Raw genomic sequence first — 13,649 nt, 5'->3', positions numbered from 1 at the left:
AGGATGGTCGTTGAAATTTCTTAATTACTAAAAATTTAGTTTTTCTTCTAAAAGGCTTAATATTATCAACGTTTTAGCTTTTGACGGATAACATTAAACATAAGGAAATTTATGTATTTGGAATCAGCGTATAAAGCCAATCATTTTCATGTATCTATAATTATTAAAATTCTGTTTTTAGAGTTATGGTTACTTTCGGACGAGTTGCACTTTACTTTCACCTTGTTTCCCAAAAAAACTGTTTAAAATTAGGGTTTTTTTTTTGTAATTGTTTTCGTTTTTTGCTTTATTGTTAGACTTGATAGGAATTCTGAAACAGGATAGTCATTGAAATTTCTTAATGACTAAAGATTTTGTTTTTCTTCTAAAAGGCTTAATATTCTCAAGGTTTTAGCTTTTGACGGATAACATTAAACCTAAGGAAATTTATGTATTTGGAATAAGCGTATAAAGCCAATCCTTTTCATGTATCTATAATTATTAAAATTCTGTTTTTAGAATTATGGTTACTTTCGGACGAGTTGCACTTTACTTTCATCTTGTTTCCCAAAAACTGTTTAAAATTAGGGTTTTTTTTTGTAGTTGATTTCGTTTTTGCTTTATTGTTCGACTTGATAGGAATTCTGAAACAGGATGGTCGTTGAAATTTCTTAATGACTAAAGATTTTGTTTTTTCTTCTAAAAGGCTTAATATTCTCAAGGTTTTAGCTTTTGGCGAGTAACATTAAACCTAAGGAAATTTATGTATTTGGAATCAGCGTATAAAGCCAATCATTTTCATGTACCTAACATTTTAGGTTACCTAACATTTCTAGGTTAACTTACATCAGGTTAAGTAGCGCCACTTAACCTGATGTAAGTTAACCTAGAAATGTTAAGTAACCTAACCTAATCTAACCTAACCTGACCTTGGTGGTGAGGGTCCTACCCATGTCAGGCTTTCGACCCCTTGGCCCCGAAGTTGGGGGGGGGCACCTAGAAATGTTAGGTAACCTGACCTTGGTGGTGGGGGTCCCACCCATGGTAGGGGGTCCCACCCGTGGTAGGCTTTTGGTCCCCTGGGGGTGGGGGGGCCACCTAAAAAGGTTAGGTAATCTAACCTAACCTTGGTGGTGGGGGTCCCACCCGTGGTAGGCTTGTTTTTTTTTCATATTTTAGAAAAGGGGTAAAGTGCTCCTAAGTAAGAGAGGGTGGGGGATGTCTTGATGAGAATCATACCCCCTGGGAAACAAGGTGAAAGTAAAGTGTAACTCGTCCGAAGTAACCATAACTCTAAAAACAGAATTTTAATAATTATAGATACATGAAAATGATTGGCCTTATACGCTTATTCCAAATACATAAATTTCCTTAGGTTTAATGTTATCCGTCAAAAGCTAAAACCTTGAGAATATTAAGCCTTTTAGAAGAAAAAACAAAATCTTTAGTCATTAAGAAATTTCAACGACCATCCTGTTTCGAAATTCCTATCAAGTCGAACAATAAAGCAAAAACGAAAACAATTACAAAAAAAACCCTAATCTTTAACTGTTTTTGGGAAACCAGATGAAAGTAAAGTGCAACTCGTCCGAAAGTAACCATAACTCGAAAAACAGAATTTTAATAATTATAGATACATTAAAATGATTGGCTTTATACGCTGATTTAAAATAAATAATTGTCCTTATTTTTAATTTTATCCGTAAAAAGCTAAAACCTTGATAATATTAAGCCTTTTAGAAGAAAAACAAAATCTTTAGTCATGAAGAAATTTCAACGATCCTCCTGTTTCAGAATTCCTATCAAGTCGAACAATAAAGAAAAAACGAAAACAACTACAAAAAAAAATCCTAATTTTAAACAGTTTTTGGGAAAAAAGGTGAAAGTAAATTGCATCTCGTCCGAAAGTAACCATAACTCTAAAAACAGAATTTTAATAATTATAGATACATGAATATGATTGGCTTTATACGCTTATTCGAAATACATAAATTTCCTTAGGTTTAATGTTATCCTTCAAAAGCTAAAACCTTGAGAATATTAAGCCTTTTAGAAGAAAAACAAAATCTTTAGTCATTAAGAAATTTCAACAACCATCCTGTTTCGGAAATCCTATCAAGTCGAACAATAAAGCAAAAACGAAAACAATTACAAAAAAAACCCTAATTTTAAACAGTTTTTGGGAAACAAGGTGAAAGTAAAGTGCAACTCGTCCGAAAGTAACCATAACTCGAAAAACAGAATTTTAATAATTATAGATACATGAAAATGATTGGCTTTATACGATTATTCCAAATACATAATTTTCATTTGTTTTAATGTTATCCTTAAAAAGATAAAACCTTGAGAATATTAAGCCTTTTAGAAGAAAAACAAAATCTTTAGTCATTAAGAATTTTCAACGACCATCCTGTTTCAGAATTCCTATCAAGTCGAACAATGAAGAAAAACGAAAGCAATTACAAAAAAAATCCTAATTTTAAACAGTTTTTGGGAAACAAGGTGAAAGTAAAGTGCAACTCGTCCGAAAGTAACCATAACTCTAAAAACCGAATTTTAATAATTATAGATACATGAAAATGATTGGCTTTATACGCTTATTCCAAATACATAAATTTCCTTAGGTTTAATGTTATCCTTCAAAAGATAAAACCTTGAGAATATTAAGCCTTTTATAATAAACACAAAATCTTTAGTCATTAAGAAATTTCAACGACCATCCTGTTTCAGAATTCCTATCAAGTCGAACAATAAAGCAAAAACGAAAACAATTACAAAAAAAAATCCTAATTTTAAACAGTTTTTGGGAAACAAGGTGAAAGTAAATTGCAACTCGTCCGAAAGTAACCATAACTCTAAAAACAGAATTTTAATAATAATAGATACATGAAAGTGATTGGCTTTATACGCTGATTCCAAATACATAAATTTCCTTAGGTTTAATGTTATCCGCCAATAGCTAAAACCTTGAGAATATTAAGCCCTTTAGAAGAAAAACAAATTCCTTAGTCATTAAGAAATTTCAATGACTATCCTGTTTCAGAATTCCTATCAAGTCGAACAATAAAGCAAAAAACGAAAACAATTACAAAAAAAAACACTAATTTTAAACAGTTTTTTTTGGGAAACAAGGTGAAAGTAAAGTGCAACTCGTCCGAAAGTAACCATAACTCTAAAAACGGAATTTTAATAATTATAGATACATGAAAATGATTGGCTTTATACGCTGATTCCAAATACATAAATTTCTTTAGGTTTAATGTTATCCGCCAAAAGCTATTACCTTGACAATATTAAGCCTTTTAGAAGAAAAAACAAAATCTTTAGTCATTAAGAAATTTCAACGAGCATCCTGTTTCAGAATTCCTATCAAGTTGAACAGTAAAGCAAAAACGAAAACAACTACAAAAAAACCCTAATTTAAATAGTTATTTGAGAAACAAGGTGAAATTAAAGTGCAACTCGCCCGAAAGTAACCATAACTCTAAAAACAAAATTTTAATAATAATAGATACATGAAAATGATTGGCTTTATACGCTGATTCCAAATACATAAATTTCCTTAGGTTTAATGTCGAGGAGGTATTCTTTAACTGAAACCCTGTACAACTGAACCCCCATGCAACTGAACCCTCGTGCTATTGAACCCTCATGCAACTCGACCCCATTTAACTAAATCTCCGTGTAACTGTACCCCCTTTAACTGAACTCTTATGCAACTCAACCCTCCATGCAACCCATCTCCTTCAAAACACTTTTCAGTCATTTCTCGTTAAATTGACAATGCTCTCCAAAACATCACTTGTGTATTATACATTACATAATCATGGCATCTCCTCCAAATCGCAAAATCCCATTACCCCTTTTTTTCGCAAAGGTTAATCAAACATCTCCGATTGTAAAAGCATTAAAAAATTTTCCAATCACTAATTACCCCTTTTTTGCAAATGCTAAACAAAAAAAAAACCTGTATCACCAATCAAGTTATACTCGTTCCTCTTGGCAAAGGTGTAATGCCCAGTAGAATAGGACTACTAGAATACCTACCAGAAAAACCTGTTTGGTACATAGGACTCTTAGAATCCAGACGAGCATCTCTACTTTCGTTTTTTCTTGAAGGTGTACTAGATGTACATATGCAGTTATACAGTTTTTGGCAGTAATGGGGACCACATTAAAAAAAAGGAACATGATTGAAAAATCAGCAAAAAACAGCAAACGGCTTCAGACAGCCTGTAGGCTTTGTTTTTTCTTGAAGATGCACTAGGTGTACATATGGAGTTATACAGCTTTTGGCAGTAATGGGGCCACATTAAAAAAAAAAGAAACATGAACAAAAAATCAGCCAAAAAAAGCAAACGGCACCGAGCAGCTTGTAGGCTTCGCTTTCTTTTAAAGGGGGTACTAGGTGTACACATGCAGTTATACAGTTTTGGTCGGTAATGGGGGCCAAATAAAAAAAAAAAACATGAACGAAAAATCAACAAAAAAGCGAAAAGTAAATGACGCCGAGCATTTTGTAGGCTTAGATTTCTTTTGGAGGTGTACATATGCACTTATATAGTTTTTTAGCAGCAATAGGAGGGAGATTAAAAATCTGCCTCCTAAAAATAAGCAAAGCATGCGCTAAAAATAAGCGAAATATAAGCGAAAAGCACATGGCACCGAACAGCTTTTGAGCTAAATGCAAATGGCACCAAGCAGCTCGTATGTTTATCTTTATTTTGAAGGTGTACTTGTCTTTGGGAATATACAGGCTAATACTACTACTACCACTAACAACTCACCGCAGCACCAAGCCTCCTGAGGCCAACACAGCTACGCACGCTCCTCCTCCGCCCCAATCTATTCAAAGTCTCCCTTTTTACACCCGCCCACGAAGTTCCCATTCCCTTTAAATCTTTCTTCATGACGTCCTCCCACCCCAGACGGGGACGACCAGCTTTCTGTTTAGCCCTAGATGGTTGGCCGAAAAGAACAATCTTCGGCAATCTGTCATCCTTCATCCGCAAAACGTGCCCTAACCACCGCAACCTTTCTTTCATTATAGCCCTAGAGAGCGATATTGAACCACATTTTTCGTATAGCCTATTGTTTGAAATACGGTCAGTCAGCCGGGTACCCAGAACAATCCTTAAGCAATTTCTCTGGAAAACATCTAGCAAATCTTCTTCCGCTTTTCGGAGCGTCCATGCTTCAGAGCCATATTTGACCACTGTCATCACTGTAGCTTCTAGAATTCTAATCTTGGTTTGCAGACTCATCTTCTTATTCTTCCAGACTTTTTTTAACTGTGAAAAAACATCCTGAGCCTTGGCTATTCTATTTTTAACATCTTCACTGCTCCCACCATCTTTACTAATAATACTAACAAGGTAAGTGAAGCTGCCCACCTGATCAATATTTTCATTACCAAACGTCACCTTTTCATCTTCACTTATACCTAGCATTAGTGACGTAGTCTTCCTAACATGAATTTTCAAACCAATTCTAGCACCCTGAACTCGCAAAACCTCTAAAACTTCATTCATTTTGCTCACACTTTCATCTAGGATGCTTAAATCATCAGCATAATCCAAGTCCAGGTGACTTTTTCCTCCCCATTTGATTCCGTGGTCTCCCATTGTCTTTGCTGTGCTCCTTAGAACAAATTCCATCAAAATGATTCAAATAAAAGGGGATAGAACACAATCCTGCTTAACTCCTGATTTAATGCAAAACCAGCTGCTAACCACATTTTCTACCTTAACGGCAGCAGTGTTGTTCTCGTACATTGCTCTATTTACTTTAATGTATTTGTCTGGTGAACCATAGAAGGATAAAACCTTTACTAAAGCTATTCTATCAACAGAATCGAACACTTGCTCATAATCTATAAAACTGTGGACCAAAGGTGTTTGAAAACTCAGACACTTCTGAATTATTAGCCTAAGAGTGAAAATTGGGTCGACACATCCTCTACCTTTTCTAAAGCCGCACTGTTCTTCTCTTAAAACTTTCTCCATGGTATCTCTCAGTCTAAAAAGTATCATATTACTAAGTAATTTGCTACCTACAGAGATCAGGCTAATGCCTTAATAATTACCTTACTCAATCTTATCACTTTTCTTATACAGTGATTTAATAAAGGTTTTCCTGAAATCGTTAGGTACTTTCCCTTTTTCAAAAATCATATCATAATCTTCAGTAACTTATTTCTAACCTCAGAGCCACCATATTTAAGAAACTCATGTACCACCCTATCAGCACCTGGAGCCTTATTATTTTTTAATCCTTTTAGTACTGTTGCTAATTCCTCCTCACAAAACAAATCTTCCTTCACATCCAAGGTATCACAAACTTTTTCAATTTCCTCTATATTTTTTCCTGCAACTCTATCTCGGTTAAGCAAGTTCTCAAAATGTTCGGCCCATCTCGCTTTAGTTTTTTCCTTATCGCTAATTGCCACCCCATTCCTATCTTTAACTGGGACAAGTCCGAAATGACTACCCCCTCTCAATTTATTGACTTACCAGTACAATATTTTACTATTATGCCGTCTAGCTGGATCTTCCACATCCTCGGCAGTTTTATCCATGGGCTCCACTTCGCACCTCCTTAGTTCATATTTTAATGTTTTCTTCACTTTCTTTATATTTCTATTGTTTTCATATGATCTATCACTAAGGTAATTCTTGTGCAAGTCCTTTCTCCTTTCTATTAAACATAAAACTTTTTCACTAATACTCTTAGCTGCAGTTCTAGCTTTCTTCCCTAAGACACCTTCAGCAACTTCTCAATTTTTTTTTTTAAACTTATTCCAACCATCTTCCACATTATCAAATTTTAAACTCTCAAATTTGGTATTCAACTGTTCCTGGAAAGTTTCTCTCAAATTCTCATCCTGGAGTCTACTAACATTATAACTTCCCGGGAGGTAGTTACCCTTCCGATATTTCAGGTTTAAATTAACCCTTGACACTACTAGATGGTGATCTTTACTTTTAACATCAATAACGGCACTCCTATATACCCTAGTATATTGTATTGATCCTGCCAGTCTTCGGTTCACTATAACATAATCAACAAGTTTTGCTGTCTTACCATCACGTGAATACCAAGTTAACTTATGAGCCATTTTATGACGAAATACTGTATTGGTTATAACTAGATTGTTATACCTAGAAAATTGCAAGTCTGTATCCATTACTGTTTTCTTTTCCTACACCAAATTTACCTAAGCTGGGATACCATCTATCCGTATTTCTACCAACCTGGGCGTTAAAATCTCCCAATAAAAACATCATGTTTCTACCTGGGACCCTGTCTATTTGCTCCTGTAGCTGTAAGTAAAATTAATCTGAGTCCCTAGTATCTCCGTTAGACGGTTCTACAGGGGCGTTTTGCCCCTAAAATTCCATAATTATGATACAACCGAAAGCAAAATCCTAGTAAACCGTTGTTTTCGCATATAAGAAAACGTAAGATAGGCCCAGGGGGCAAAATTTGTTTTGATTTTGATATTCTTAGAACTTTATTCTCTGAATATCTTCTTTTTTTTTAACCAGAGCCTTTTGAATAAATTCACAAAAAAAAAATTCCTGTTGCAGGAACTGAGTTGCATTGCTGTAAAAATACGTCAAAACTGCGAATAAAAGTATTTCCATGCGAAAATTATTTATGATCCTATTACTTTTTATTTATTTCAATCTCAGTCCTGGACATTTTGCATCGTTTCGTGGTCGTCTTGAATGCCTTAGACTTCTACATTTTTATGGAGCAGATTTGTGGGCACCTTCAGAGCGGGGTGACACACCGTTCTTGGAAGCAGTAAGTGGCGGCAAGTATGACATCATTGAGTGGCTTCTAGATGGACGACCAGAAGGCATTAGGAGCAGCAATTCAGAAGGAAGAAGTTGTCTTCATATCGCAGCACTTAATAACAACCTGGATATTGCTCGGGTAAGATCAGTTGATAAATATAATCATGGCTGTAGCGGTAGCTTCAACATAGTAAAGGACGAACCGAGTTCCATAATACCAAAAAAAAACACGTTTAAAGAAAAAAACTGGCTAGTGAGAAGCTTATTCAGGAGTGGTAACTACTATCTCAATTAGTCTTAATAGTAAAATGTTATTTCGGAAACAAATATATGGGAATTTTAGAATATAGCCTGAAACTCAAAGTTAATGTACCGCAAGTATTTTTGAAAGATACTTTTCTGGGGTATGATGTTAATTTTGAGTGATTCTACTGCCTTTTATCTGCTCCCTTTTATTTTTTTCTTTGCTAGATTCAAAAGAAGAACAAGCCGTCGCCTTTTCCTGTATACGGTATGTAATTTCCAAATTAAGGCTATGAAACAAATTTCCCAGAAGTCTTGACCTACCTAGATGTTTTTTTTTCGGCCAAAAAATGTTATTGTGTCAATTTTCAGAAAAATTATTGAGCCGTTTCGAGGAAAAATATTTACACAATTATTGCTCTCTAAAAGAGAGTAGATTTTTTTTTTCCTGTATAACTTGAAACTTCTGACCTGATATCGTCTTTATCATGAAGATATTATGTACATTAATTGATTTTCAAACTAGCTGCTATCAAGAGGAATCATGGTTGAAGCAATGTCTGCAGCCTACTAGCCAGCGAACCTCAGACTGTAATAATCAAAAACTTACAAATACGTATTGAAAAAACTGTCTAGTGAGAAGAATTGCCATTTGTGGATGATTTAGGAATGATAACTATTATCTCGATTAGTCATAATAGTAAAATGTTAGTTTGAAAACCAATTTAATTGGAATTCTTTCGTGATCTAAAAGAGGCACTATAAATTCTAATATCCGTTTCAATGAGCCGCCTCATGATAATCTGTAAGCTCAGGTTAGGTGCGATCACTTGTAGGAAAAGAACAAAAAAAAAACTAACACAAAATAGTCGTGCTACCTATGCTAAACTACGACTTTCCTTTCCTTGTTTTCAAGATGGGGGACTGTAAACTAACAGTTAAAGGTTTAGCCAATGAAGCATTGGTTGGGTATATCAGAATCCATATCTTTTGGCAGTTTCGCCTTATTTGGACCACAACTGATGGTTCGCTATACAAAATGGCACTGTTGTGAGACGGCCTCCTTTGTTGCTAAAAACAGCACTATATATTTCATTTTTTTAAATATCCATCTCCCAATTTCTTTGACCGCTTCCTATGTAGAATCACCCCTAGAGAAAAAAACGGAAGCAAAGGAGGTATATCAATGCTGCTAATGCAAACTTATAATTTCCCTTGCTATTTAAGGTGGACGACTGTTAACCTCCAGAACAGGGCCTTCACCAAGGGTGATTTTAATGATGTACTTTTTATGCCAATTTAATGTTATTTTGAGAAGTTTCAGCCTTTTTATTTAGAAATTCTCACAATTCTTTTTCGTAATTACAAATTATTATTCAGTAATTCAGGCTAATTGAATGGAAATTACTATTTCCAAAACAGTGTTGCTTTGGAAATATTAATCACCAGAGAGTTTACGTGAAAACTCGTTATTCAATTTTGGTTACTACGGGCTATGGTTTGCTCATTACTAGCTTTGACCTATTGCTGAAACAGAGATTCCATTTAGTCATATCGAGACTGCTATTCTTGAAGCTGCCTTTGAATGATTTTCATAATGTATATCGTTTTTTTTTCTTTTTGAATATAATATTTATGTACTAATTTGATGGTAATTACTATTATTATTATTATTCATTAATTGCCCGTCAAAAAAAGGTACAAAAGGTACAGTAGACGGAGTAATCACTAAAGAAAACAAAAAGAAAAAAAAGATGAAAAGGAAGGACACAAACACATTGAAAATTCAGATACATGACATAAAAAAACTCTTAATTACATTAATACGAAAAATGATGCTAACGAAAGGATGATAAAAATTTTTTTGAAACGGGAGAGAGATTTGTTAATACTAATAATTACATGCATTACATTAATAGAAAAAAAAACTATTGTGAACAAATTGGTGACCATGGATGATTAAACTTACTTTGAAAACGGGATAGAGATTTATTAATGCTAATATTAGGGTCAGCTAGCTTATACAAATGAATAATTTTACGGTTTCTTGTCCAAGGGGGCAAATGTAGAAGATATTTAGCAAATCTGAAGAAGATTGTTCGTAGGTGCTTTTTATCTGTAACTGTAAAGAATTTCCAGAAAGAAGCACTGTAAAGTAGATGTGGAAGGGCTGTGGAGCTTGAAATGGATTCTAAAAGGTAACGGTGTAACCGTTACTGGCCTTTTAGGATTACAAGTGTAGAAGAACCGATTCTGTGCTCAACGGGAGAAATCAGAGAAGAGAGATTGTGGTTTTCGCTTATGCCATTTGAGATGCCGGGGTCTTAAATGTATCCAGCGGGTTTAACAAGAGAACCTTCCAGATGAGTAGAGGAGGGGGTGCTACTCCGGTACCCACACCATATATGGGCATAGAGTCATTAGGGAGAACACGTGGTTCATGGGGTCAATGACCTCTTTTTCCAAGGTCGATGTTGTTGTTGTTGTAAGTGCACGCTCTCAGCGAATGTCAAGGTCGATTTAATTGTCGTTGTTGTTGTAAGTGCACGCTCTCAGCGAATGTTATGATCCAGAAATAGTATTTGTTGTTGTTTTGGTCATGTACATGCACGAGGCGAATGTCATGGTGTCCAGAAATAGTATTGGTGTTGTTGCTCTCGCCAATGTTATGACTTTCCTGGAAACAGTTAGATCACGTGTTTCCTTCTCAGCCAATCAGCGAGTCGGATACATCCTCCTTTTCAGCCAATCAGAGGCCTGCTTACATATGATTTCCCCGTTACATAACAATTCGCCCTTGAGATTTCGTATATAACGGACATGCAATGTGATTCAATTATCAGAAAGTATTGTGACACAATGGATAGAACATATGAAATTATTGATGAACTTGAAGCCATGGCAACTTCAATTTACCATGTAAGTTCTGTTTTCATTATTTTTATTTTCAAAATAAAATTGTTTTCCGTGGTCACCCTCTACTCTATTCGGGTAAACCCCCCCCCCAAACCATACAAACGTCCCTATATGATGTTTATACTCGATAAAAAGTGTAAAATACGCTCTTTTTTCGTTACGTAAACCCCATCCTTCCTCCCCCCACTGTTTACGACCTTAATTCTAGCAAAAAGAAATAATTTTCTTTCGTTAAATTTATGCAATTTTAAGTGTCTATATCCTAGCTAAAAGCGATCATTGACTTCCGTCACTGTTGTTATTAACCGAACCTGGTTTTGACACAGGGCTCTCTGGTGCGAGGCCTATAATTAGCTGTCACCCCTTTTCCTATGTGTTTACGAGCGCGGCAGCCAAAGTCAAAACGAACTGTTTCTCCGTCAAAATTAAATACATAAAATATTTTCTTTTACCCTCAAAACCTAACCCCCCCTCACCGTTTTACAACAAAACGCTCGCAAAAAGAAATAATTATTCCTTCGTTAAATTTATGCAATTTTCTCAATTGTAATCTTTTCTCTGAGACATCCATCGCACTATTGTTATTAGCTCGCTCTGATTTGACACAAGGCTCTCTGGTGCGAGGCCTATAATTAGCTGTCACCCCTTTCCGGTGTGTTTACGAACGCAGCAGCCAAAGTCATAAGGAACTGTTTCTCCTGTCAAATTAAAACGCTTTCATGCAGACAATTGCAATTTATTAAGCGCAGGCATATACAATCTCTTTTTGGAGAACCAGTGAAATCTCGTTATTTTCAAATTAAGATCTAACAATATATTTAGGACATTGGCGAAAGGGGGAGGGGGCCATGCCTCAAGTCTATCGCCATCATTGTATGGTGAAAACAAACTGTTTCTTCGCGTGAAAAGTAAGGGGGGTGAGTTTAAGAAAAAGATACATTGTTTTATTATGCGTAAATTGAATAGCATTTTTACCATATCTTTCGGTGGAGGGAGGGGGTATTTTCCCATGTCTTTTCTCAGGGATATTGTCCGTGGGGGTTATTTTCCGTGGGCTGTTTTTTCTGGGTGTGTGATAAATACCAGCTATCGTAAAAGGATATGGAAAGATAAAAAATACCGTTAATACTTTAAATGCATCAAACAAGGCGTGCAAAATGCAGATTAAAACCAGAAAAGAACAGAAACGCCTAAAAATAAGAAATTAGGCTGATTTATATAGGTCGGCTTTTGAAGGGCTCAGTGAACCGTAATTCTTAGATTCAAAAAGGATACAATTAGTATATTTCACGAAATTTTTTACGTTGTGCTTTCTTAGTGATAAATGCCATTTCTAGACAAAATTACATGGATGATGATACTAACTTTCTTTCTGTAAAAAAGGGGGCAAATTATTTAGATACTAATTTTTTCTGTTCTTTTTAAGGCAAATTGTGAAGAATGCGTGCCCCCTCCTTCCAAGAAAGCAAGAGATGACGAGACAGCCCCATCAGTGCCCGTCCCAAAGCAGCCTGGGTTTAACTTAAAGAGAGAGTGGACGGCTTCTTATAATATGGTGAACCCTGCTGAAGCTATGTACGATCGTGAAATAGCCGGCCTAGTCGCCCAAGAACATAGCGACGTCGCCCCGTCCACCCTCCAGCATGCACTACCTGGTCCTTCGGGTGCCCAAGTGCAGCCGGGATATGCAAATGTAAGTATTTTTTCCTACCTTTCTATTTATTCATTTTTAAGTCCTTTTCAATCCCAATATAAACTTATCTCTGTGAGATATTAACCCCTCACCCCAACCAATGTTTTAAATTTATCTCCCTCGGAGATATCTAAATGTAATTTTTTACAACGAAACCACTCTTTTCTCTGCTCCCACCCTCCCTCGGAGATATCTAAATGTAATTTTTGCAAAGAAACCACTCTTTTCTAATCTTTGCTATCGCTTCGATTTCTCATAAGCGAATATTCTTAGGTAATTTCTATTAATAATCACTGCATTTGAAACTCAAAATGCTATTTTTTCTAATCTTTGCTATTTTATATGCATTCCCCCCTATCTGTTTGACGTTATCTCATAAGCGAATATTTTTCATGGATAATTTCAATTAATACTCACAATTTGAATCTCAAAGTCCCCTATTTTTCACAATTGATTATCACATAGTTCAAGAGAAGGAACTGAGTGAGATTATTCACATTTATCTATTTGTCACATATGGACCCCGTAATTTGCGCAAGGATATTTTAAAATAACTTTCAATCTTACAAACCCTTGCCAATATTTTAGTGATGTGGAAACATTGTTGACGATATACGGTTCTCGAATTTAATTGTACTGTTTCCCAGAAAATACGCTTGGAAACAGAACAGACACGAGATTAAAAATAATCTAGGCTCATTTGGAGTCATAGACAACCTGTATGGGAAGTAGGCGAAACGACTTATGCCGCATAACAATACGGTTTTTTGGGGCATTAGTTAAACGGCTGGGCGCCGCGGCGCCCGGAAGGCGCCGATGGGTCCGGGGAGTGCTGTGGGGGCAAGGTTAGGGAAGTGCCGGGGGGGGGTGTGCCACGGGTCAGGGAAGTGCCACAGGGATGTGCCACGGGTCAGGGAAGTGCCACAGGGATGCGCCACGGGCCCGAGAAGCATCGCGGGAAGCGATGCGGGGCCCGAGAAGCGCCACAGGGATGGGCTGTGGCTCCGAAAAGTGCC

The 13,649-nt window shown here is 36.0% G+C and overlaps 1 protein-coding gene across 1 annotated transcript in view; it reads left to right on the top strand.

Moving 5' to 3' along the window:
- LOC148950125 (uncharacterized) overlaps positions 1-9,078 on the top strand; it is a 344,013-nt gene extending 334,935 nt beyond the window's left edge. The window contains exons 8-9 of the mRNA XM_089091784.1: positions 7,674-7,920; positions 8,941-9,078. Coding sequence (XP_088947910.1) covers positions 7,674-7,920; positions 8,941-9,078 — 385 coding nt within the window. The remainder of the gene's footprint in view (positions 1-7,673; positions 7,921-8,940) is intronic.
- The last annotated feature ends 4,571 nt before the right edge of the window (positions 9,079-13,649 follow it).

Source organism: Artemia sp. Qi Xiang Cuo, chromosome 7 (assembly GCF_049724085.1).
Source record: "Artemia sp. Qi Xiang Cuo chromosome 7, ASM4972408v1, whole genome shotgun sequence".
Classification (NCBI taxonomy): domain Eukaryota; kingdom Metazoa; phylum Arthropoda; class Branchiopoda; order Anostraca; family Artemiidae; genus Artemia; species Artemia sp. Qi Xiang Cuo.
Note: the sequence above shows the minus strand (reverse complement) of the source record. Positions and strands in the feature narration are given on the sequence as shown.